The 27,150-nt window shown below is 38.0% G+C and overlaps 1 gene segment (V, D, J or C); it reads left to right on the top strand.

Moving 5' to 3' along the window:
- Positions 1-12,350, top strand: part of LOC122116802 — a 438,425-nt gene extending 426,075 nt beyond the window's left edge. The window contains 1 exon segment of the V gene segment in view: positions 12,134-12,350. Coding sequence covers positions 12,134-12,350 — 217 coding nt within the window.
- The last annotated feature ends 14,800 nt before the right edge of the window (positions 12,351-27,150 follow it).

Here is a 27,150-nt window from a genome sequence, read left to right as displayed (position 1 = left end):
AGCCCATACTGTGCTTAGTGGTACAGTGAAAGTTACTGAGAATTTTCCCTTTAAAACTCTTGTGAACGTTTTTGTACCCTGATAAATTAAAATCACTTAAATGTTTTGAATTGTGTGTGTGTGTGTGTGTGTGTGTTTGTGTGTGTGTGTGTGTGTGTGTGTGTGTTGTGCAGGTACACTTGCACTGGTGCTAGGGCTTGAACTTACAGCCTACATTCTTTTTTTATTACTAAATTTTTTGATTGTGAAAATACATACAGAGGGGTTACTATTACATAAGCAATGTAATGAGTACATTTCTTATCAAGCATTGTTGCCTCCTTTGTTTTTCCCCTAATATCCCTGCCCTCCCATCTCCATTACTACACTCCCTCTGTCAGCCAAATTTGTTAAGTTTGTTTTTCGACATAGCATCTTGTATATCTCATTGTTGCAATGGGTCAACCTGTATCCCTATTTAAACAATTTGTTTTTCTCCATTCCCTTCCACAAATTATGTCAACATCAAATACAATGAAAACAGGGATTACATCGTGGGTAAGGGGCATACAAAGCAACAAAAAAATCATCTTCATGTGTCTCTACTGTGGGGGAGGGACATACAATGCAACAAAGAGATAATCTTACAAATGCGTTAGAAACACATGCATGAAAGAAAAAAACATTAAAATACATATCTAAGGGTTCATTTTCCTGACATCACATTATCTGACCTTTTCCGCTTGACTCATACATATACTAGATATTGCAAATAAGGAAAACCATGGGACCTATGTTTCTTTGGGCCTGGCTTACTTCACTTAATATAATTTTTTCCAAGTTTTTCCATTTCCTAACAAATGGGGCAATGTCATTCTTTCTGATGGAGGCATAGAATTCCATTGTGTATATATACCACATTTTCTTGATCCATTCATCTACTGAGGGGCATCTGGGTTGGTTCCATATCTTAGCTATGGTAAATAATGCTGCAATAAACATAGTTGTGCTGGTAGCTTTAGTGTGGTCTTGTTTGTGAACATTTGGGAAAATGCCCAAAAGTGGGATTGCTGGGTCATAGGGGAGTTCTATGTGAAGTCTTTTGAGGAACCTCCATACTGCTTTCCAAAGTGGTTTAACAAGTTTACATTCCCACCAACAATGAAGTAAGGTTCCTTTCTGTCCACATCCCCTCCAGCATCTGTTGTTGTTAGAGTTCTTGATTTTTGCCTTTCTAACTGGGGTGAGGTGATATCTCAATGTTGTTTTGATTTGCATTTCTTTTACGGCTAGGGATGTTGAACATGCTTTCACTATACTTGATGTCAGTATAACTTGTGGAGGAGATGGGGAAAAACCAGTTGTTTAAGGATACAGTTGGACATGTTGCAACAATGAGAAGTAGAAGTTGTCATGTCCAAAACGAGCTTTACAACATCGGTGCGGGGGGGTGGGGGGCTTCAAACATAACTCCTCAGATTACAGCTTCATGAATAGCTAGAAATGCTTTCACTCTAGAGTCACCAACACCTGACAATGAAATACTCCATAACTTTTGTAATTGAATGAAATACTTCCCATGAATTTATTAAATAAACTGCATATTTCCAAATAAACAGACAAAAATTATTGCCCACAAGTATAATAAATAGTTGATTCTTGGTGAATTTGTTGTATCCTTTAACCTCCAAATCATATTTCTAGATATCAATTTTCATTAACTCCCTCGTCTAAAATAAATCTCCTTGATTACAGAACACTATCCAATGTGTTTGTATCTTCTTGTCAATCTATAGGAGAACTTGGGGTTCCTCAGCTAATAGCTCCATTGGTTAGGACAAAGATATGCCTAAAAGAATAGATCTGAATTGTTCTCACTCTAATTAGGACCCACAGCAATGATTCCACTATCATTGGAAAACTAGGGGCAAAATAGATCTTGGTTCAAAACTAAGCAAAGAGGAAAGTCTTCTTTACCCACAGGAAGGTAAAGTAAGTTCATGCAGATTGGGAACCTACCTGTCTCACTATGTAACCCAGGCTGGTCTAACTGTGTGAATAACATGGCAAACCAGAAAGGCTTCCTTGTTCATTGGTAACACCAGCTCACTGACTACTGTAGCACACGAGCACCTCCTAACCTTTCCATCTATGTATGGCATTTGCAGACATGCTGTTCAGAAGATTTAATTAAGAAGACAACTCCCTCCCCCACCCTCCAGGTGAGTGATTTCATTCCTCTATAAACTCTAATGACTTCCTTTTGGAATGTACTGCTGTTTGAGATGATGTGACAACTTCAATTTGGGGAATACAAAGCATTTCTGAATGGCATATGTGTGGAAGGGCAACAATGGCATGGTCTCCCACAAGGCATCTCAGTAGAAATAAAATTTCAACAGAGAAATTCACAAATTCCTGGAAATATTTGAGCTACACTAGAAAATATTCTAGATTATTTTTGTTTTGTCTAGCTACAACTCCCACTGAGTGAAAGAAAACCTATGTCTCCTTTAAACATCAAGGCAAGCCCTTCTGAATTAAATTGCATATTGTGTCATTACATAACAGTCCAGGATGCTCAAAGTTTTTTTTTTTAATTTTTAGTTTTTTTATTGTGAAAATACTGGACAGAGGGGTTACAATTATATGAGCAATATAATGAGTACATTTCTTATCAAACATTGTTGCTGCCTCCTTTGTTTCGCCTTCCCATCTCTTGCCATCTCCCCAACCTATCCCCTCATCTCCCCCGCCCTTCCCAACAAAGTTGTAAAGTTTGTTTTTCAGCATAACAACTTGTACATCTCGTTGTTGCAATGGGTCCACCTGTATCACTATTTAAAAGATTTGTTTTTTCCCTTCCCCTCCAACATCAAATTATACCAACATCAACTACAGTGAAAGCAGGGGTTATATAGTAGGGGAGGGACATACAGAGAAAAAAAGAAATCATCTTATAAACATGTTAGAAACAATCACATGAAAGAAAAAACTCAATACATATCTTAGGGTTCATTTTACCTAACATCAACTTATCTGACCTTTTCTGCTTGACTCAGACACATACAAGTTATTGCAGATAAGGGAAACCATGGGACCTATGTTTCTTTGGGCCTGGCTTACTTCACTTAATATAATTTTTTCCACGTCTTTCCATTTCCTAACAAATGGGGCAATGTCATTGTTTCTGACAGAGGCATAGAATTCCATTGTGTATATATACCACATTTCCTTTATCCATTCATCTAGTGAGGGATTTCTGGGTTGGTTCCATATCTTAGCTATGGTAAATAATGCTTTGGAGGCAATTTCTGAGACCTGACAAACAGCATTCAATCTGGATGTTGGAGATGGGATCAAGGCTTCCTTGGTGTGGCTGTTCTGCTCTGGGCTCCAGGTAAGGTGGGAGGAAAGGCTTAGTCACACTCATCATGGCCATTGCTGTTCTCTGATTTGCAGGGTTCTCAAACTGATTGATTCAAGACTTTGTTGCTCAATTTCCTGTTATTAAAGTGTCTGCCCTGAAAAGTTAAAGCTGTCACTAATGCTATATGCCTACATTGGGATGGTCTTAGTACATCTGTGGCCATTCTTGAAATATGATTGCCAGTCCAGGCTCCACTGGAGACATTGTATTGACTCAAACTCCTGCATCTCTGGCCCTGTCTCCTCAAGACATGGCCATCATCAACTGCAGAGCCAATGAGAATGCTGATAACGAATTTTGTAGAATTTCAGATATTGGTACCAACAGAAACCAGGACAGCCTCCAAAACCACTGAGCTATGGAGGATCCAACAGGGAAAGTGGGATCCCAAACTGATTCAGTGGCAGTGAGTCTGAGACAGACTTCAATTTCACCATAAATCCAGTGGAGGCTGAAGATGCTGCCAATTGCTATGGTCAGGAGAATAATGAGTTTCTTCTCACAGTGCTCTTGTTCAAACAAAATATTCTTCAGACAGCTGCTCACTGAGATTCACTGTCTCAGGTGTTTGTCTTCCACTGAGCACTTCAACCAACACTCTCTAGATTTGTTTGTATAAACTATAAAAACTATAAAAAAATTCAACAACTGGTGTGTTTGTGTGTGTGTGTATGTGTGTGTGCATGTGTACAACAAAATCAGATGGATCATTTGGTGTTTTCCTTCCTATCTAAGAACCATTTAGGAATTTCATAGTTTGTACTTTTTTTCTAGATGAGCAAGGCCCTTGCAAAGAAAAGTGTTCTGAATTTTATGAAATACTTACTCTCAGTGTGACGGATCTTACCTGCAATCACAATCTCAGCTATGTGGAGGACAAATTAGGAGGACCAGAGTTTCAGGACATCACAGAAAGGTCACAAGATATATTTCTTCATAAAAGACATGATGGCATATGCCTGGATTCTAATATATGGGAGAAGCATAACAGGAGGGTGTAGCCTAAGACTGGGCTGGGAAATTGTGTGAGACACAATAACTGAAAAATAACATAAACACATAGGATGGAAGATGCGACTTAAATGATAGAACATCTGTTTACAACGTCCAGAGTTCAAAACATATTGGTATTAATATAATTAATTATTTACACTAGTAGGTGGAAATACATTTCAAAAATAAAATCTCTGAATAGACAAAAATCTATCTCCCTTCCGTATGTAGGCTGATATTCCTATATTAATTTGAAACTTGAGTTTACATTAAAAGGCCACTGTACTTGTTCAGAGACCTTACAAATGTGAGACATCATGTTATTCAGGTATACCTATACTCATATCATTCTGGAATCTAGATTCTCAGTTCTATCAGAATTAATATAGTCTGTCTTCACCGTACAGAGGCCATGTCCTCTTTCTATCATACTTTCTGTATTCATGTTCACCACCTTCTCTCAGCTACTCTCAGCTTCTTTTTACTATTTCATGAGTCACTCTAATATTGTAGGTAGAATATTTACAGAGAAAATTCCATGATCAAGGATAGCATGGACGGCATAGTAATATAATGTCAAAAAAGAAAGAAACAAAACAGAAAGAAAGGAAGGAAAGGAATGAGGAAGGAAGAAAGAAAAAGGAAAGAGAAAAGTAACAGAATGGACTCTAGAAACATAAATGCCATTTAATAGATTTTACAAAACCAAGAGTACTTGAGATAACACCTGGCAACTTCCTTAGTATTTCCATTTATTGGTAAATATTTTTCCATTAGATGTATGATTAATAAATTATCTTTTTTAAAACTTCACTTTGAACAGACACTTTTAGATTACCTATAAAATTTAAACCACCTGACAAATACAGGGAAGAACTAAAAGTTATTTCTTTGTCAATGGAAGGCATCTGCTCTTGAGATATGGTACAGGAAAAAACAATGATGTAATGGAAGACTACTAAAAATATACACATTCATATAAACTAAAATATTTAAGAAAACCTCAAACAAGCAAAGGTCACTTGTTTATATAATTAAACTTGAAAATTTGCAAGCCTAATATGGCCAAAACAAATTTTTATACAGATATAACTTGTTTTTATAATTTTTACTTTTTTGTTTACTTTCTTAATCTCAAAATACCATCTCAGTTACTTATTTTTATTTCTGTTTTTCATCTGGGAGTGGCTAAACAATTCAATAAATTATTATGTTTTTTTTTGTTTTTATTTTTTTTGTTTATTTTCTTGGGTTTCAGTCGTGGGGCCAGAAATCTGGGCCTGGGTGCTGTCCCTCAGCTCTTCAGCTCAAGGCTAGAGCTCTACCACTTGAGTCACAGCACCATTCCCCACTTTTTTTTTTTTTTGCTTATGTGGTGCTGGGGAATCAACCCCAGGGCCTCATGAATGCAAGGCAAGCACTCTACCACTGAGCCACCTTCCTAGCCCCTCACTAAATTATTGTTAATAACAAATTATCTTAGCAGCAAAAAATAAAAAGATTCTTAAAAAACAAACTCCAACCAATTAAGTACAAGCTTAACGAAACAGATGATTAAGCAGACACAATCACCTACAATATTCAGGACCACAACAAGAAAGTCAGTTTCCCTAGGGAGATCCAAAATAGAATGAGCACTTCCCTTTCTAATGCAAACTACAACAGAAATTTCCAAATACACCTACTTTTCTCAGCTTCTCAGAGTCTTAGAAACTAGTACCCAAAGCACAGTAAGTGTGATATTTTTTGTCAAGTGGTTCAAAGACAACATCAGTTTTTGTTTCAGGATAGAGCCTTAAAAGGCTGACAAGGCACAAATGGCAAGGAAACAATGGAAGAACAAGGCCAAGTATACAAGCAGCAAGCCTTACTAGAGGAACAAATTTTGAGTTCATCGGATACAGACCATTCCATTTTCTAGTCTCTCACAAATAGCAAAGGCTGTTGGCCCTGTTTAAAAAGAAAGACGGGGAGGGAGAAGTAGGGGAGGTGAGAGAGGGAAGTAATAGTAGGGAAAAAAAAGGAAGGGGTGACAATCTTCAAAAAAATGTACACATTACCTTACTCATATACAGCATCTTTACAGTAAAATAATAATTTAAAAAAAGAAAGAAACTAAAAATCCTAACAGAAAACTAGGCTTGAAAATAGCAGAGAGGATCTTTGATCTCACATTTCATGCAGATATGGTGATACATAAACAAAAGTTCTGAGTGTGTCACATCCAAAGAATGAGCTTCCATAATATCCCTATATTATCAACTGAGTTCTGAATTGTGTCTGATACATTTTTGTATTAATAGGTATACAATGATAGATGGATAGATAGATAGATAGATAGATAGAAAGATAGATGGATAGAGAAGGGAAAAAAACTGAATTGGTCTCAACATTGGCCCATACTTGTATCAGAAATAGTAGAGTTTAAACTCACTACATAGCAAATACTCATTCTGTTTTTGTATAAGATAGCTGTATAATGATTAACACTTTGAATCCGATATAAAAAGGTTAAGCCAACACACAAGCCAGCAGTTTTCAACTAGCATCAGGCTTTCTCTATACAAACAACTCAGTCATACTTTCTGTATACAGCCACAGCTCCCAAGAGGTTCTAGGGTTTGCCAAATTTAGAATGATTAGAAAGCAATGTGAAGGGAGGAAGAACCATAGGGAAGGAAAAATGGACAGTAAAGACCATACAACAAGCTAAACACTTCCTGTTGCTGAAGATGACTGAACTTCAATGTCCCATGGAAATGTGGAAAATATCTTCAGGTTATTCTCCATAAGATGAGGAGATGAGGTATGCATGCAACTCTCCTCTCATCAGCACTGAGAAAATTCTGAAGGCGCTCATTCCTGATATGGTGTTCATTTTGGTGTATAGGCAGAGGTCTCCTCTCTTGCTTCAAGATGACACTGAGAAACAAAATATCTGGTTGAAGAGAGCACAAACATATTGAATACCAAGATACCAGCATTGTCTGATAATCCAGGGAAAACTTTACATTCTCCCTGCAACAAGATTCTGGCTGGATTCTTCATAGCCAGATCCCATCAAAGCACAAGAGATACAAACTCATACCTAGAAATGCCTACAGCAAAGCTGGGGCCTGGGTCATCTCCTTACTAGTACACATGAGAACAAAGAAATAAACACAAAAAAACCTAAACAACAAGCAAACATCATAGGCATTATGGTGAATGGCGAGGATAAGCAGAGTGTATAGAGATGTTTGCTAACGTGAACAGATCTGGTATCGGTAGTCAGAATTTCATGGTGATAACTAGAATCATCACAAATGACAGACATGGCACAATATAAACAACTCCCAATTAAGAAAATATTGTAGCCCAGTTATTATGGAACAGCAAAGAAAACTATAGCACTGAAAGATGGTGAGCCTTCGAGTGAGTAACATTGGAAGAATTATGCAGTGTGCTGCCTCCCCTCTATTAATTCTTCTGATGAGTTATCACTTTACTTAAAAAAGAACAAGACTATTTTAAATGCATAAAATCTTTGAAAAACACAAACTGGAAACTGGAATTATGTGCAGAGTGTGGTATGATAGGAAGTTGCCTATTTGCCAAATTGATTGACAAAATGCATAAATTTATTTTTGGTGCTATGGAGATTGAAACTCAAAACTTGCTGTCTGCAACACAATTACACTGTCACATGAGTCATTACTCATCTGCTTTTGTTTTTCAGGCAGGGTAGCATGATTTTACTTTAGTTGGTCTGGCAATGCACTTTCAAGTTCAGACTTTGTGTTCATCAAAATATGGAAGAATGAGTTTGGATTTTTTTTGACAACTATACACTGAATATTAAAATCAAGGATTAATTTGGTTTGGGAAAGGGTACAAGATGTTCCCTTCCTTCATGACCACTAGCCAGACACCACCCTGAACCCTATAGATTATAAACCTTTGAAGTTGAAATCCAGATAGAACTGAGACCTCTGTAACTATCATTTGTTTACACATTATACAGCCCATGGATATTTACAAACACCTTTGGGATTTCAAGGCTTTCTCTGGAAAGCCCTTAAGAATTTATTTGGCCATTAGGATGTTATTCAGAGAAACATCAGGTCTGGAACCAAGTCCCTACAAACACCATAAGTAAGGAAGTAAGGGTGAATAGCAGTTGAAAATACATTTAATGGTTACATAGATCTCAACCCCTCTCAGATCTGACCCTTTTCTCTTCCCCAGGACCAGAAACAAAACACAGTACCACTGAGGCAGTGTGGCATTGGTTTTGGTCCTGTCTTCAACTCGATTCCAAATTACAATAGGTGAAAGTCATTAGCATTAAATTAATAGCCCTCATTTCCCAAATTGCCAAATTTAGCAGTCTCATTGAAATAATTACAAATTTGCCTTCAATGTCATCCACAAGGCCTATCTTCTATCCCAACCACTTCAGGAATTTCACCCAGATATCTGTGCCTCCCACCCTCACACCTAGATCATTTGAGAAACAAAGTGATAATTAAAATGAGACACAATGCTACTAAATCTTTAAAACAGCTATCTTTTCTTCACCCTTGAAGTTGCCCAGTGCTGACCAGCTGTATGTAAAAAGTACAGATGAGCCTCTCCATTCTCCAGGTAGTAGCAGAAATTTGGACATGTAACAAAAAAGAGATACATGAGGACTAGGGATTTTGAAAGTAAGTGATTTTCTTCTGAATTTGATGTGGAATGATCAGAGGGCAATGGATATATGAATGTACTGTAGTTCTTGGATAATATGAAACTGTAAGTTCAAGTAAAAATTGTACTCATTACCTTAATCTTGTAACCAACCCCTCTGTACAGCATTTCTACAATTAAAAAATATACAAAGAAAAAGAATCTACTTTTGTAGGCTGGGAATGTGGCTTAGTGGTAGAGCAATGTAATGAGTGCATTTCCTATTGAGCATTGTTGCCTCCTCCTTGGTTTTCCCCCTACCCTCTCTTCCTTCCCACCTCCACAAAAGTAAATTCTTAAAAGTCAGCAGCTGGTCAGGTACTGATGACTCACATCAGTAATCCTAGCTACTCAGGAGGTTGAAATCTGAGGATCACGGTTTGAGGCCAGCCTAGGCAGGAAAGTCCATGAAACTCTTATCTCCAATTAATAACCAGAAAACTAGAAGTGGTACTTTGGCTCAATGTGATAGAGTGCTAGCCTTGAGCAAAAGGATTCAGGGACAGTGCCTGGGCCATGAATTCAAGCCCCATGACTGACAGAAAAAAAAATCAATAGCTTTTAAATGTTGATTTAAAACTTTATCTGCTTAAATTTTCTGGCATTAAAGGTCATTTTTAGCTTAGGGTGGGGACTCATTCCTACAGGTTGCTTCCAACTTTGGGGTTCAAAGCTCTCAGGCCATGTGATTCTAGATTAAATGCATTAGGATGTTTTTTTGTTTTTTGTTTTCCTATTTTGTTTGTTTGTTTTTACCAGGCTGGGGCTTGAACTCTGGGCCTGGATGCTAACCCTGAGTTTTTTTTTTGCTCAAGGCTTGTACTCTCCACTTGAGGTACAGTATTACTTCTAGCTTTTTCTTAGTAGCTTATTGGAGATAAGAGTTCCACGGACTTTCCTGCCAGGTCTAGCTTTGAACCACGATTCTCAGATCTCAGCCTCCTTAGTAGCTAGGATTACTCGCATGAACCACTGGCACCCAGCTAAGCATTAAAAGTTGGTGTTTAAAAGGTTAACAAGAAGCTGGCACTAGTAACTCACTGATATAATCCTAGCTACTCAGGAGGATGAGAACTGAGGATAGAAGTTTGAAGCCAGCCCAGGTAGCAAGGTCCATAGGACTCTTATTTCCAATTAATCAGCAAAAAGCTGGAAGTGGCTCTGTGGCTCAAGTGGCTTGAGCAAATAAGCCAAGTGTGAGAAGCCCTAAGTTCAAGCTTAAGTATCAACACATACACAACACACACACACACACATACACAAATAAAAACTACAAAAAAGCTTGGTAAGAGTCAACCTGTGTCATTCTGTGTTATGACACAGATTGTCACAATAACTTTGAGTATCACTTAGTTCTAATTTTTATAAAAAGGACCAATATTTAAAAGGATCAATTTAAAAATACAGCACATGGGGACTTAGTAAAAAATATGTTATGAACTAAGAACAAAATGAACAAAATAAACTGTTTCTGATCATCGGCTTTCATTGTTATAATATAAATATGGTGCTTTATTTATAAGATTATTTCTTTGTTGCTTTGTATGTCCCTCCCCCACAGTATAACCCCTGCTTTCACTGTATTTGATGTCAGTATAATTTGTGGAGGGGAAGGGGAAAAACAAGTCGTTTAAATAAGGATACAGCTGGAGCCTTTGCAACAATGAGAAGTACAAGTTATGTCGAAAACGAACTTTACTACTTTGGGAGGAGGGTGCGGGGAGGATTGGGTGGGGCAGGGAGGATGGGAAGGAATGGGAAGGGGAAACAAGGGAGGAGGCTACAATGATTGATGGGAAGTGTACTCATTGTCTTGTCCATGTAATTGTGACCCCTCTGTACAGTATTTTCACAATAAAAAATAAATAAAAATTAAAAAAATTATACGTGGTGATGTGGCAAATCACAAAAATTTAAGAAATTTTGGACATTCTGGTAGCAACATGCTTTTGCTTCAGCCCTCTAGCCATCTAACCACAGGACATGCTGACTAAAACCCCTGATATAGTTGTTTTCTCTTGCTTTGAATTTTTTCCTATGTAGTAAAATTTTCCTTTATGCAATAAAGTCAGTAAGGAAGAGTTGGACTCAGCCTTAATAGCTGCTCTGGGGAAGAATCACATCTTACTTTGTATATATGTGTGTATTAGAAAAGCCTAAAGTATGAATAACTTGAAAATTTAACAGCTTATATATCTCTTTCTATGTCAATGAGATACTAAATGCATAGAGATATTAAACCAGAAAAATATCCACAAATTCTGTTCTTTCCATATCTTCACTTCTCTGCATGTTCTAAATATGAAGCACTCAATTATTGCTTTACTGTTCTCCCTTTCATGTGTCATAATATAAAGATTGAAAAACTAAAGAGAAATGGTCATCATCCCTGAATGCACCAAAAGATCTATTCAAAGGACAGTAGGTTCATCACAGCTCTGCTGTATGCTTGAAACACTTTCTCTGGGCTAAACTAACATATCTGGGCACCGTGGAAATATGAGGATTTCCTGGGTTGAGCTGGTCCTATAGCTATTCCCAGTTTTACCCAGCTTTTCTCATTTGCATATGCTCAGAGCACTGCCTACTGCCACAATGACTTCATAATAGGCTGCTCACACCCTATGCAGCAGTCAGTCCCAGTCAGCACACAGCATGGACATGATGACTCCTGCTCAGCTCCTGGGGCTCCTGCTGCTCTGGCTCCCAGGTAAAGAAGGACAGCACTCATCCCATCCTGTGTGTTCAGTGCTGCCTAGGTCTTCAGGAAAGGCCTCCTATAACATGAATAACAGTGTGGACATTTGTGTTTCTATTTCCAATGCCAGGTTTCAGATGTGACATCCAGATGACCCAGTCTCCATCCTTCCTGTCTGCATCTCCAGGAGACAGTGTCTCCTACACTTGCCATTCCAGTCAGGCCATTAGCAATGATTTACAGTGGTATCAGCAGAAACCAGGCAATGCTCCAAAGCTTCTGATCTATAATGCAAATAGTTTATTCTTTGGAATTCCATCAAGGTTCAGTGGGAGTCAATCTGGGACAGAGTTCACTCTCACCATCAGCAGCCTGCAGCCTGAGGATTTTGCCACTTATTACTGTCAACAGGATAGTAGTTACCCTCCCACAGTGCTACAAGCCATAACAAAAACCTCCCAGGGAAGCAGAAGTGAGAGGCTGGGCTGCCCAGCTGCTCCTCCTGGTGCTTCCATCTATGATAGAGCTTCTCAGGTGTAGCACAGCTATGAACACTTTCGAAGTTTTTCATTGAAATGTGAAGGCTCCTTTGAATCTTTGTCCTTTTTCTCCTCCTCTGTCCCAGAAGCACAAACATGACCATGTCTCTTCTCACACAAGGTTATCCTTTCTGATTCACACAGTAAAACAAAAGCCAGACAAGAATCTCTAAGAAGGACTTGTTTTAATACAGGAAATGTGTCTAATCATTCTTAACTCCTGGGTCATCAGAGAAGTTGGAAGGATCAATGAGACATTCTCTGGTTCAGTGAGGCTGTCCTAGGGTTTTGAGCACATAATCCTGTGATTCTCCACCTTGTGGAAAAAGCCAGGGTGAGCGGCTGGTGCTCTTACCTGACCCAACTGTCTCTCCAGGAGAATTCTCCAGGCCTCACTTCTGATCACATGTCAGCCTGCTTATGTCAAGAATTATACAAGTCTCTCCAGTTCACCAAATCTAATCAAGAGATGACTTTATGATATACTCTTCAGGAAACAAATGAAGGAACAGGAATTTTAGCTTGCACACACAATTATAATGATCATAATGATGGAATGACATAACTGTCAACCATGGTCACTTTCCCCCATCTGCAGAAATAGTCCACCTAACTGATAGCTTTAAAACTCACTTAAATTTGATTGTAAGTTGTTTCTACCAATCTGGGAATATGAACTTTTAAAAAAAATAACAAACTTCATTAATTCTTTGGCAAGAAAATATCAGAAGCTGGAAATTGTATGAAATATCACAAGTTGTTCATGATCTTACACAGCAACAAACAACTGAAATAATTTCTTGATAAAGCAAATCAGATGCAAAACAATATTACAACACAAAAAGAGGAAAATACATTACTTGGGTTAAGATTTCTTTTCCTTATATGTGCTAGTTACTCAAACATGCAATCCTTGCTCCTCAGGAAGCTGAGATCTGAGGATTGTGGTTCAAAGTCAGCATGTGCAGGAAAGCCCTTGAGACTCTTATCTCCAATAAATCAGCGGAAATCCAGAGGTGGCTCTGTGGCTCAAGTGGTAGAGTGTGTGCCTTGAGCTGAAGAGCTGAGGGACAGTGCCCAGGCCCAGAGTTCAAGCCCCACAACAAAAAAAAAAGAAAGGAAAGGGAAGAGAAGGAAAGGGAAGGGAAGGGAAGGGAAGGGAAGGGAAAAGAAGGGAAGGGAAGGGAAGGGAAGGGAAGGGAAAGAAGGTGGAAAGGAAAGGAGAGAAAGTAAGAAAAGTTTCAATGCATAAGAACTTCATGAAGAAAACACAGGTATTTTTTTCCAGGAAGAATTCTTGAGATTGAATAAAAGATCTAAGTAGATACAAGAATGTTTCAATATATTTATGAAATATTCTATTACATCTGTTGCTTCTGTGCATTATACATTTTGAAAATAGTCATAAAATTGTCTTCTACCATCAAATCATCTCCACATACTCTGCAGGCATATACATGTTCCTCATTTCTTTTTACAGATAACCCTACTATATTAAAGGCAATAGAATTGGAGCTGATGCTCAACTGGTACAGTACTAATTGAGGGACAACACCCAGACCCTGAGTTCAAGACCCACTTCCAAACACAGCAGTAAAAAATACAATCATGGAGCTGGGCGCATGTGGCTCAGGTATATAATCCAAGCTACTCAGGAGGCTGAGATTAGAGGTTCACTATTCAAAGGAAGTCCAGGCAGGAAAGTCCAGGATACTCTTATCTCCAATCAACCAGAAAACAGGAAGTGTTAGAGTGCTTGCCTTGAGCTGAAGACCTGAAGAGCATAAGGACAGTGTCCAGGCCAAGTGTTCAAGCCCCACAACTAACAAAAATAATACAATCATGTAATTTTATTTTATTTTATTTATTTTTTGGTCCAGTCTTGGGGTCTGTACTCTGGGACTGGGCGCTGTCCCTCAGCTCTTCAGCTCAAGGCTAGAGCTCTACCACTTGCCCCACAGTGCCACTTCTGGCTTTTTTTCTTTTTGCTTATGTGGTGCTGAGGAATTGAACCCTGGGCCTCATGAATGCAAGGGAAGAACTCTACCAATAAGCCACCTTCCCCCAATCATGTAATTTTAAAAGAACTTTACAATTTAACTTTCTCAAAATATTGTCCTTGAGAGAAGGAGGAGGGAGAAAGTGCGAAGGAGGATTCGGAATAAGAGGTAGAGGAGAACAGGATGAAATTCTCCCTTTCCTAAGACAAATTTTGACAATGTGCAGAGGAGACCATAGGCTGAAAAATTTGAGTATGCATGTTCAAAGTCAGAGGAAGTTATTATAAAGTAAGCTGAAGATTGGAAGACATGTGAAACAATGAAAAAACAGGACTCTAACCAACCATTGCAATAGGTGAAGTGGCATGAAACACACAAATATACTGTGAAGCTGGTCAGATTGGTAGTACTGGGGTTGGAACCTCAAGGTCTTTGATCCATTTGGAGTGGATTCTGGTTCAGAGTGATATATAAGGACTTAAATTCAGTTTTCATGTTTCTACACATGTATAGCCTATTCTGACAGCACCATTTGTTGAAGAGACTGTCATTCTTCCATCCTTTGTTTTTGGCTACCTTACCAAAGATTAAGTGGCTATGGGTCTGTGAGTTCCTTCAATTCTATTCCATTGTTCTACAAACCTGTTCATGTGCCAGTACCAAGCTGTATTTGTATATACAGCTTTATAATAGTGTTTGAAGTTTGGTATTGATATTCCTCCAGCAGTGTTCTTCCTGCTAAGAATTGCTTTAGCTCTTCAGGTTTTCTATTATTCCACATGAGTTTTTGGATTGCTGCTTCTTGTTGATTGAAAAATGTTTTTGGGATTTTGATGGGTATCACATTGAATTTTAGATAGATCATGGCATATTGCCATTTTCACAATGTTAATCCTCTCAGTCTTCTATTATGAAGAGGAGTAGAGAGAGCAGACCAGCTTGCCATAACCTTTTGAGGAAATAGTTTTCACTTTTCACCATTTAGTATAATGCTGGCTGTAGGTTTGTTATATATAGACTTTATTATACTGAGGAATGTTCCATGATTTCCTAGTTTCTCCAAAGCTTTATCCATAAAGGCCCATCCACAAGTTTTATAGTTCATTTTGAACATAGTGTCCATGAGTACCATTGCTGCCTTGTTCACCTTTTGTGCCTACATTTCTGGGACTCTCCTTACCCTCCCAAGACATATGAACTAACAAACAAACAAGAAAACAAAACCAATAATAAAGAAAATATATCTTCTTTCCATTGTTTTGAGTTACTTTTGATAAATGTTATTTTCTTTTTTTTTAAATTTTATTTTATTTTATTTGAGAACATACTGTACAGAGGGGTTACAATTACATGGGCAGGATAATGCATACATTTCTTACCAAGCATTGCAGCCTCCTCCTTTGTTTACCCTTCACCTGCCTTCCCAGCCTCCCCTCTCCCCCCCCACCCAATCATACCCCCCCCACCGACATTGTAAAGCTGGTTTTGACATGACATTTTGTACTTCTCATTGTTGCAACAGGTCCACCTGAATCCTTAACGACTTGTTTGTCCCCGTCTCCTCCACATGTTATACTGACATCAAATATAGTGAAAGCAGGGGTTACACTGTGGGGGAGGGACATACAAAGCAACAAAGAAATAATCTTATAAATGCGTTAGAAACACATGCATGAAAGAAACAAAAACATTAAAATACATATTTGAGGGTTCGTTTTCCTAACATCACATTATCTGTCTTTTTCCGCTTGACTCATACCTATACTAGATATTGCAAATAAGGGAAACCATGGGACCTATGTTTCTTTGGGCCTGGCTTACTTCACTTAATATAATTTTTTCCAAGCCTTTCCATTTCCTAACAAATGGGGAAATGTCATTCTTTCTGATGGAGGCATAGAATTCCATTGTGTATATATACCACATTTTCTTGATCCATTCATCTACTGAGGGGCATCTGGGTTGCTTCAATATCTTAGCTATGGTAAATAATGCTGCAATAAACATAGTTGTGCTGGTAGCTTTAGTGTGGTCTTTTTTGTAAACATTAGGGTAAATGCCCAAAAGTGGGATTGCTGGGTCATAGGGGAGTTCTATGTGAAGTCTTTTGAGGAACCTCCATACTGCTTTCCAAAGTGGTTTAACAAGTTTACATTCCCACCAACCATGAAGTAAGGTTCCTTTCTGTCCACATCCCCTCCAGCATCTGTTGTTGTTAGAGTTCTTGATTTTTGCTGTTCTAACTGGAGTGAGGTGATATCTCAATGTTGTTTTGATTTGCATTTCTTTTATTTCTAGGGATGTTGAACATTTCTTCATGTGTCTATTGGCCATCCGTCTTTCTTCTTCAGAGAAGCTTCTCTTTAAGTCTTTCGCCCACTTACTTATTGGGCAGTTGTTTCTTTGAGGATTTGTTGTTGGGGGGTTTAATTTTTTGAGTTCCAAGTATATTTTAGATATGAGACCCTTGTCCGTTGTATGGCTAGTAAAGATCTTCTCCCAATCCGTGGGCTTTCTATTGATCTTGCTAGCTATGTCATTTGCCCTGCAGAAGCTCTGCAACCTTATGCAATCCCATTTGTCCAGCCTTTCTTTGATTTGTTGTGTTTCCGGGTCTCTATTCAGAAAATTTCGGCCTGAGCCAAGGAGACCCAGGGTTTCTCCTATTCCATCCTGTAATGTTTTCAGAGTGTCTGCTTTGAGTTCAAGGTCTTTGATCCATTTGGAGTTGATTCTGGTGCAGGGTGATATATAAGGATCTAGCTTAATTTTCTACATGTAGTTAACCAGTTTTGCCAGCACCAGATAAATGTTATTTTCTATGGTCAGAAATAAGGGTACAGGATGACCATTGTAACACGAGATGTACAAAACAGTTTGTTGAAAATGAACTTTAAAACAGAGCTGGAGGGGTGGGAGGTGTTGGGGAGGTAGGGAGGAAAGGGATGGTAGGGGAAAAACAAAGAAGGGGGTAACAATGCTGGATAAGAAATGAGCTCATTATCTTGCTCATGTAACTGTAATCCCTCTGTACAGTATCTTTACAATAAAAATATGTGTTTATAGTAAGAAATATGTACACAGGCATTGTGTCTTTCTGTTCCTCTTTTAAGAATATCCTCCTTTATTCTCACTTTGTGTACATGCCTAGAGACCTATATTTTAGATATAGACTCCTCACATGAAATAAAACATGTGCTACTTCTCTCTCTGAGCTTGGCATACCACACAACATGATTTATTCTAGGTCCATCCATTTCCAGGCAAATGACATAATTTTATTTTTTCTAATGATTATGGACAATTCCTTTGTGAATAGTACCACATCTTTAGCTGTTCCTCTATTGTAGTGCATCTCCGCTCTTTCCACAACTTGGCTATTTTGAATATGTGCAAGTGTTATATGATAGCCTGGCTTGTGAGGTGCAGAGTAGATGCGGGGGAGTGGTATGGCTTGGTTTCAAGGAAGATCTATGTTTCATTTTTTGAGGAACCTCCAGACTGTTCCAGAGTCGTTGTGTCAGTTTACAATCCCACCAACAGTGCAATAAGATTCCTTTTCCTTCACATCCCGGCCAACACTTGTTATTTGAATTCACAATGCTGGCCAATCTTACTGGAGTGAGATGGAATCTATGAGTTGGTTGTATTTTTCATTTCCTCTATGGCCAGGGATGATGAGCATTTCCTTATGTGTTCCTTTAACATTCTTACATCATCTTCTAAGTCATCTTTCCTTAGCTCTTTGCCCATTAACTACTTGATCTATTAGTTTTGGGTGGGGGTAGTTTCTTAAGTTCATTGTATAGTTTGGATATTAGGCTTTGTCTGATATACTGGTGGTAAAGATCGCCTCATAGACTGTTGGCTATCTTTCTAGTTTAGTAACAATGTCCTTTGCTGTGCAGAAACTTTTTAGTCTGATTCAATCCCATTTGTCAAGTTTCTCTCATATCTGGTATGCCTTTGGAACTCTATCCTAAAATGTTCTGCCTATGTCAATGAGTTCTAGTATTTCTCCTACTCTCTCTTGTAGTAATTTCAAAATTTCAGGTCTAGTGTTGAGGTCTTTGATCTTCTATGTGTTGATATTTGTACATGGTCACAAACAGGGATCGATTTGTAGTTTCCTGCATATGGATGCCCAGTTTGCTCAAAATCAATTATTGAAGCTATCATTTTTCCAGTTTATACTTTGACTCCAAATCAAACCATATCAAATATATGGTTTTATTTCTAGGTCTTCTAGTCTGTTCTATTCATTTTTGGGATTATTTTTCTGCCAGTACCAAGTTTTTTTTTTTACTCTAGCTCATAGTTGAGCTTGAGTCTTGTGATTGAGATTATATCAGCATTCCTTTTTTTGCCTAGAATTGTTTGGCTATTTATTCTACCTCCAAATCCTAATTCTTAATCCCTCAGGTGACTGAGATCTGAGGATCATGGCACAAAGCCATCCCAGGCAAGAAAGTCCATAAGATTTTCATCTCCAATTAATCAAAAAAATGCTAGTTGTGGAGCTGTGACTCAAGTGGTAGTATACTAATTTTGAACACAAAAACACAGGGCCATGCCAATGTCTTGAGTTCAAGTACCATCACTAGAATGTGCACACACACACACACACACACAAACCCAAAGTATGGAAATGATTAATTCTACTAATTTTATTTATTCTTTGTTAGGAAACTGTTAGTAATGTTTTGAAATATATTAAAACTGCTTTCCTGAGATCAAGGTGTAAAAAATGAGTGCTAGGAAATGTACTTGCAAGAGGGTTTGAGATCAGGAGGAAAGATCTAGAAGAATACATAGAAGAAATGCATAGAATGCAGGTAAGAATGCACTACATATGCCACAGAACTGAGAAAAATGAGGGAAAGGATAGATCGAAGGAGGGCTGACATATCTCAAGATGCATTGTATGCATGAATCGCTTTGTTGTAATGGCAAAAATATCAAAAGATAACTTAAAAATTAACAAACATGGGCTAGGGAGTTGGCTCAGTGGTAAAGTGTTTGCCTTGCATGCATGAGGCTCTGGGTTCGATTTCTCAGCACCACATAAGCAGAAAAAAACAGGTTTGGCACTGTGGCTCAAGTGGGAGAGTGCTAGTCTTGAGCTGAAGAGCTGAGGGACAGCTCCTGGACCCAGATTTCAGGCCCCATGACTGGCAAAAAAAAAAAATTGTTAACAAACATGATGAAAAGTGTGATATGAGATATGAGAATTTTAAAAGGGATGACATTGAAGAGGTGTTGTTTACATAAACTGGTTTGTGGAATGGCAAGTCTTTTGTACAACGAACTAAAGAAAATAAAAACCTATTTTAAAAAACTGCTTCTTGGGTATGGAAAAGCTCAGAAATTGAGAGAGATTCCTAAATTTCTAAAATCCTAATCCTATATTCCTCAATATCATGGTCACTTTGGTCAAAGTAAATAGGCCTAAAAGTAGAGTTTTTGAATTTTGTACATAATCACAGGAGCAAAGTACAGACTTCATTTCCCATTTTGAACATGCTGAGAGTAATCCAGATGATGTCAATGGCTTCTGGTCAATTATACCTACTGAAGGATTTATCAATTGAGGAATGTATAGTTGTTTTTGTATTTGCTTACCTTTAGTGAATATATTGTTCTTAGATCATTTTCACATGTTTAATATAATCCCTCACATTGTGTTTATGATATAACTTGATGAAGTTTATCTACTTTGGTCCCAGAGGTGAAAATAAAATTTTATTTTTAAATTTTGTTGTGCTTATTATTTTTAGGCCAGTCTTGGGGCTTGACCGTAGAGCCTGAGCACTGTTCTTGAGCTTTTTTACTCAAAGCTAGTGCTAGAAGACTTGAGACAAATCTCTATTCCCAGATTTGGGGATTTAAATGGAGATCAGAGTTTCACAGACTTTCCTGTCTTAGTTGGCTTCAAACTATGATCCTCACATCTCTGCTACCACCTGTATAGCTAGAATTATAGTTATGAGTCACCAGTGCCTGCTAGGGAATAACACTTTAAAGAATATCTATTCATATTTGAGATACAGCAAGTCTACCAAATTTTATATTTTCAACATTAGAGGCCATACAGAACTTTCTCTTGTCACCACTCCAGGACAACTCCAAAGATCTCAGTTGTATAAGAGAGTGCAGATCTCTCAGCAAACAACAGGCTTCTCTCTGGATGCTGAAGATCAGCACTAATCTAGGATATGTATCTCATGATCTCTTCCAGAACAAGTATGAACAGGTCAGAGTCAACCAGGCTACACATTTAAAGGAGCCCTGGGTTCTGAAGAAGCTTCAGACAACCTCATGTTCCACATATCCAATTTCAAGATAATGGCTAGAACATAGACTACAATTGACTGCATTGGAACAATCCTGCTTATTTGCAGAGATTCCCATTTTGCTATATGACTAATAACTGATGTCAGAACACTTGAACTTCATGTGTGAAAACCTCAATTTTGAAGGATACCACCAGGCAGGATCATGTCTATGCCTCTGGAGCTGAGAAAAAAGGAGAGAGTTAGGATGCCGAAGAGCCTTTCTGGCCCTTGTACCCAAATCTTGCAGTTACCTTCAGAGCCTGGCTGCTTCTAGGAATACTCTGAGCAGGTAAACAGGAGCAGCTGGGGCAGCCCAGCCTCTCACTTCTGTTCTGCTTCCCTGGGAGTTTTAGGTTATGACTTGTATCACTGTGGGAGGAGTATTGTAACCTTGTTGACAGTAATAGAAAGGCTGCAGATGGTGAGAATGAACTCTGTTCCAGATCCATTATAACTAAACCTAGACTGGGCACCTGATTGTAAACTGACTGTTAAGTAGATCAGGACCTAGGAGCTTTCCTGGTTTCTGCTGCTTCCAGGATAACCTGCTGCTAAAGCTTGAATGATATGTCATGAGATGGGGACACTCTCTCTTTCCTGGGGATTAGAGAGGGAGGACAGAGACTGGGTCATCTGGATGTCACATCTGGTACATGACAGAGGAAACATGGAAATAAATACCCTTACCAATGAGCATGTTGTAGGAAAACTTCTCTAGAATGCCAGAATGAATTCACCACATTGTGCTAAACAAATTTCCAGTGCTGTCTTTTTTACCTGGTAGCCAGAGCAACAGGAGCCCCTGGAGCTGAGCAGAGAACCTCATGTCCATGCTGTGTGCTGACTGAGAATAACTCCTGCATAGGATATGACCTGGCTGTGAAGAAATCCTCAAGTCAGTGTAAAGTGCTTTGGGTATATGCAAATAAACAGAGCCTGGACAGGGCTGAGCACACTGCAGCAATTCAGTAAAGGTCCAGTGTCCCCAAGAATGGTCAGTCTTATTTGAGTAGATCAGCTTCAAATGCAGAAAACTTGATTGTCTCTGGATGCTGAAGACCAGCACCTGTCAAGGATCTGTGGGTAGGATGCCATTTTGAACTCTTCCAGGTCCATTGCATTCTGTCCCTGCTCACATTCCATTATGAAATGGCCTGTCTGTTACAGTATAATCCCCAAAATTGCAACCTCTGACACATTCTTCCCATCTCCCACAGGTATTACTGCTACCACTGATGATTATTCTTCACTCTGATTCCATCATAATATTTGTGTGAAATTAGAGCAATGAAAAAGCAGGAATGTTCAGACTTATAACAAAGACTATGACCATTCATCCTTATACCATTGACTCTGGATAATAATTTAACTTGCTCCATTTATAATTTCTCTGTATCCCAAAGTTGGGAATACTGTCCTTTCCCATCTGAGGCAATGTTCACAATTGCATGTATCATTGCTTGATCATTCCTGGATGCCAGAGATTACTGGCCTGATCACTACATCCACTTTAATTTTTGTTGTTGAGTTTATGGTTAGACTCTTCAGACCTCAGCTTCCTATGTAGCTATGATTTTAGGAATAGGCCACTGGCCCCAACTTTACCCACTGTTGATCCCATTTTCTTCAGCAGCAGGCATCCTGTTTCTACCAAGTTTTCATTCATTCGCCTGAATTTACTATGATCCAAAATCAGAAAATTCTACCAGGTCCCAATCTTTTAGTGCCTCAAGAAACATTGACTGGATTTAATGGGGACCAAGATTGAGTAGAAAAGCATGTAAGGCAGTGAAAGTAAGTCTCCCTATGGGGAGTTTGGCCATACTGGAATCCAAAGGGTATCCTCACATGGGAGCAGTGTTACTGTTGGCAAAGTGATTCTAACTAAGAAGAATAAGCAACAATATTCACTGTTAGTAGGAGACCCCAGTGTGGGAATCAGACCCAGGCCAGGAGAGGAAGCTACCTTCAATGGGGCAGATGAACAATGATGACCACAGAAAATATTGCGGAGAGAAGCAGGTATGTGTGTTTGTGGATGTTGTCCACAATGGAAATATATATATGATGGTGAAGACTAGGAGTGGTTATCAATGGAAGCATACACCAACCTTGTATTATTCGTTAAAATAATTAGAGTCAAGATATTCACTCATAAATGTTTTTTAATGGCCAGTGATTTTTTCAGTTTTTTTTTTTTTTTTATTGTGAGAATACCGTACAGAGGAGTTACAATTACATGGGCAAGATAACGAGTACATTTCTTATCAAGAGTTGTTGCCTCCTCTTTGTTTCCCCATCCCATCCCTTCCAATACTTCCTCCACTTTCCCCCACCAGATCCTCCCCCTCTCCCGCCCCACCAAAGGTTTGTCATTTCTATTGAAAGGCAATTGAAACTAACTGCAGTTTGGAAATGGAATTAAACATATTAGTGTAAGCTTATGTCTCCCTTATTCCATCTGTAGAAACTTATGTACTCTTGTGTAGATAGAGAAGTATCTACACAGTTCTCCATTGCCTGGAAAATAAAATGACTTTTCAATCCCCAAAATTAACCTGTAGTGTTGGAATACCATTATTCACTAATAGGAACTATTAATAGACAAATGTCTTTCTCTCCATTGGAGAACTAAAAAAAAAGTGCAAGATGACACTGATCTACCTTGAAACTAAGGACAAGCTCCAAGAAAGAGATTCTAGTACAAGAAAATGAGACAACAATTAGTCAGTGTCAGAAAAATTTAATCATGAGAATAATTATTTAACCCATTAAGGAAAATATGAGCTAAGGAATTGATACTGATGTTTTAATGAGGAATAGCTTATTCATATGGATGAAATGGCTTCTCCTCCAAGCCTTCTTTATTATAAAGGTGAAGAGTGCCAGCTCAGCTGAGAATTCTGACATCATTTTCATCCTAGTTCAAAGTACAACTCACAGTCATAGGACACAGCAAATGAGACTGCTGGGAGATACTGAGGTGCTTTCAAATCACTCAAGGTGAACTTCCAATATATATTTACACTTCAGAAGAGTCTGAGTTGGAGGAATGAATTATGCACTCTGTTATTCTTCTATCTAGGGACATGAATATATTTCATGCTCTGATGTCATATGTATGCATATTAGTAAAGTTTTGAAATGATACGTTCACAATTACATACTCTGTTAGTAATTTACTTTTCTATGTTGATATTGGCTAATTATAATGATTTAATATAAAGCTATTTTGTATGTATAAACTTAACTGGAGAATGCAGATTATTACAATTTTCATTCTGAACTTTCAGTACTCTTATAATCAATTCTATTAAGATATGGTATTTTATCTTTTACCAGTTTAAATCCTCTTGCTCATTGTTAACACACTTTGCTCTTACCCTTGCTGAAGCTTTAGACAGGATCCACAGGATCATGGCTGGATGCTCTGAGCTCTGGTTACAGGATTTCCCAAAAGAATTTTCTGGAGTGATTCAGACGAGTGAGTACATCAAGAAAGTGCCACTGTACACACTCCTCTTCATGCTGCTTCTGGGGGTTTAGACTGGAGGTTTAGATGTGTGATATCCTTAAGAACTAAAACATGATTTGGGGCATACAGAATAAAGTAAATCTTCTATATTAGTCTGAACGTTGATACATTGGAAAACCACTTACCCACACACATTTTAATATGACCAATGATGCAATGTGTGGTCATGCTCTATTCCTGATGGAAAGTTTCTTTAAGGAATTGATGATTATTCTACCTCTAATCTCTGTGAATATATGTATAGGAAAGATGGTCACCAGGAACATCAAGACAAGCCAGTCTTTTAAAGAGCTCCAACCAGAAAAATGGCTTATCCTAGGAACAGAAGGAAATAGATCATGCTCCTACAGGGCTCATCTGTTTGCCATTTTCTTGGATGTCTGGGACTGTGGTGGGTTCCATAGAGAGTATTTGGGACAGATTTCACTCTGACCATCACCAGCCTCCCTGTGATTCACATAACCAACTATTACTCTCCACAGTTTTGTAAACTTCCCTCTCAGCAATTCAGCCTCCACCACAAACTTCACAGAAAATAAGTCAGAGATTTTGCTGCTGCTGCTGCTTCCTCTCTACTCAGTCCTGCTTTCTCCCATGGTCATTGTTTACATCAGTGGCTTTGATCCTGCATAGCTATGGAAGAATATGTAGTGGCAAGGGAGGATGGAGTAGAACAATCTATCTAGAGAATATTTGAAAATAAGCTTCACCATGGACATTATTTTGTGACATGATCACTTCTCTATCTATTTAGAATGCTTCTCATCTTTCGAACTATTACATAACAGGGAAACTGAGGCTTCAAATCCTTGGAGAGATAGGGTTAGTTCCCCCACAAACTGTCTTTTTCCTGTGCCCAATGAAACAGAAATTCTCACGTTCTTATTTTTATATTTTATTGCATTTTCTGCTGATATTCCATCATGACTGTAAAATAGGGTAAAGACAAGTTGTCCTGCAGTTACCCCATATTTGCTTATTACTCCAATGGTAATAGACAAGGAGAAGAAAGGTGGGCAAAATTTCCCAGTGTTCCTACTCATTTCAACTCAAGGGAAGCTGACCGTAGTATCTAGTAGCTTATTTTAAAATTATTTGGTTTGACCCCTCCATGTCATCTGTATCAATTCACTTTATATCTTTGTGACTTTTAACAGGTGGTCCAAAACCTTTTCATCCCTTTCCATTTGTAGAAAATGTAATAAGCTAACTAATAATTTTGTTTCATGAATTTTTTTTCAGACACTAATTTTTCTTCATTATCTATACCACTAAATTTTAACTTAAAAAGTTTTATAGTAATTTTAAATAATTTGGAGGTCCACACTTCTTATACATAGGTAATCTTAAACTTACAATGGTTTGCATTCCAATGGATCAATAATTGTTATTCTTTTTTTTCTTTCCACTGTCTCCAAAGCAGTGTGTGCTCAATAGCAACCTAGATTCATATTTTCAATGCTTATCTTTCCATGGGTGATTGATACCTACTACTAATACACTTCCTTGATACCAATCAGAGGTACCAAGCAACAATTTCCAGTAGCCATGTATAAATATATATGTACCCTAATCACAAGAGAAAACAAACAATACATAATAGTATATCATAAATATACAATTATTATAAAGATAGGCTTTTTTTAGATGTATTTGCCCAAGAGCAGAATAATAGAAGTGTTCAGAGGCATGTAAGGTAGTGTGGCTACCTAAAATGGTTCTGCAGGATACTTGTAATAGATGCATTTTTTTGTTATTTGTGGGGCTTGAACTTGGCCTGGGTGCTCTCCCTCAGCTGTTCAGCTCAAGGCTAGCTCTCTACAACTTTAGCCACAGTGCCACTTTGGTTTTCTAAGTGGTTTATTGGAGATAAGAGTCTCACAGACTTTCATGCCTGGGCTGGCTTTGAACCGTAATTCTCAGATCTGTTAGCTACTCTTGAGTAGCTAACATTACAGGCCATTCAGTCCATTGTAATACAAGCCACTGGCGCCCAGCTTGTATTATATGCATTTTTGACGGATAATATATCCAACCTACAATGGATTTATCTAGATGTAATTATAATGTTTAGCATACTTTTCACTCTATGCTTGAATTTTTTTAAAAACTTGTAATCAGCATTCTTAAAAACATCTTAATAGTCTCTCTATATGTTTCTGTATATGTATTTTACATGTGTATGAACATAGGTGAAGAATTCCTCCTTAAGTTGATGATCACCAACAGTGGGTATCATTCCCAATGTTGGCTATTCTTTTTAAATTCATGGCAATTTATTTTCATGAGTTCATCTATTTCCTGATCTCTCAGATTTATTTGAAAAGTTGCTTATGTCAAATCTTTAATACATTGGGAACTAATTTCCTCCTCACAATGACAAATTGTGTCTTTCCTGTACGTCTTTCTACATTTTTTCCTGAGGTTTATAAGTACTACTCATCTTTTAAAAATATTTATTTTATTGTTAAGGTGAATTATAGAGGGATTATAATTATATGCATCAGATGAGTACAGTGATAATGGATTATGAGATGATTTTGTACTATCTCTTCTGTTCCCTCATTCTCTCCCAGTCCCGCCCTCATGTCTCCACCTATGAAATATATAAACTTGTGTAGTTCACTTCCATGCATGTCCAGTGAGCTCCGCTGCTGCCCCTATACATAATTATTACCTCGAATTCTGTACAATTCTGTATTCCCTCAACCTTCCTGAGTATGTACACTTGAATTCACCATAGATGAATAAAACAGAATCATCAAAAATTAAAAGAAGTAAGACAGATCTTTTGTTCTGTATCATTGAGTTCATTTAGATATATATGTATATATATATATATATATATATAATTTTATATAAATATGAAGAGGCATGTCGACATTCTGCCTAATTGTTTCTCTCCTAAGAGCATTCTCTTTTGGTCTGATT

Source organism: Dipodomys spectabilis, unplaced genomic scaffold (assembly GCF_019054845.1).
Source record: "Dipodomys spectabilis isolate Male_0828 unplaced genomic scaffold, ASM1905484v1 ptg000137l, whole genome shotgun sequence".
NCBI classification, from domain to species: domain Eukaryota; kingdom Metazoa; phylum Chordata; class Mammalia; order Rodentia; family Heteromyidae; genus Dipodomys; species Dipodomys spectabilis.
The sequence above is the reverse complement of the archived record's forward strand: the minus strand, read 5'-3'. Positions and strand labels throughout refer to the sequence as shown.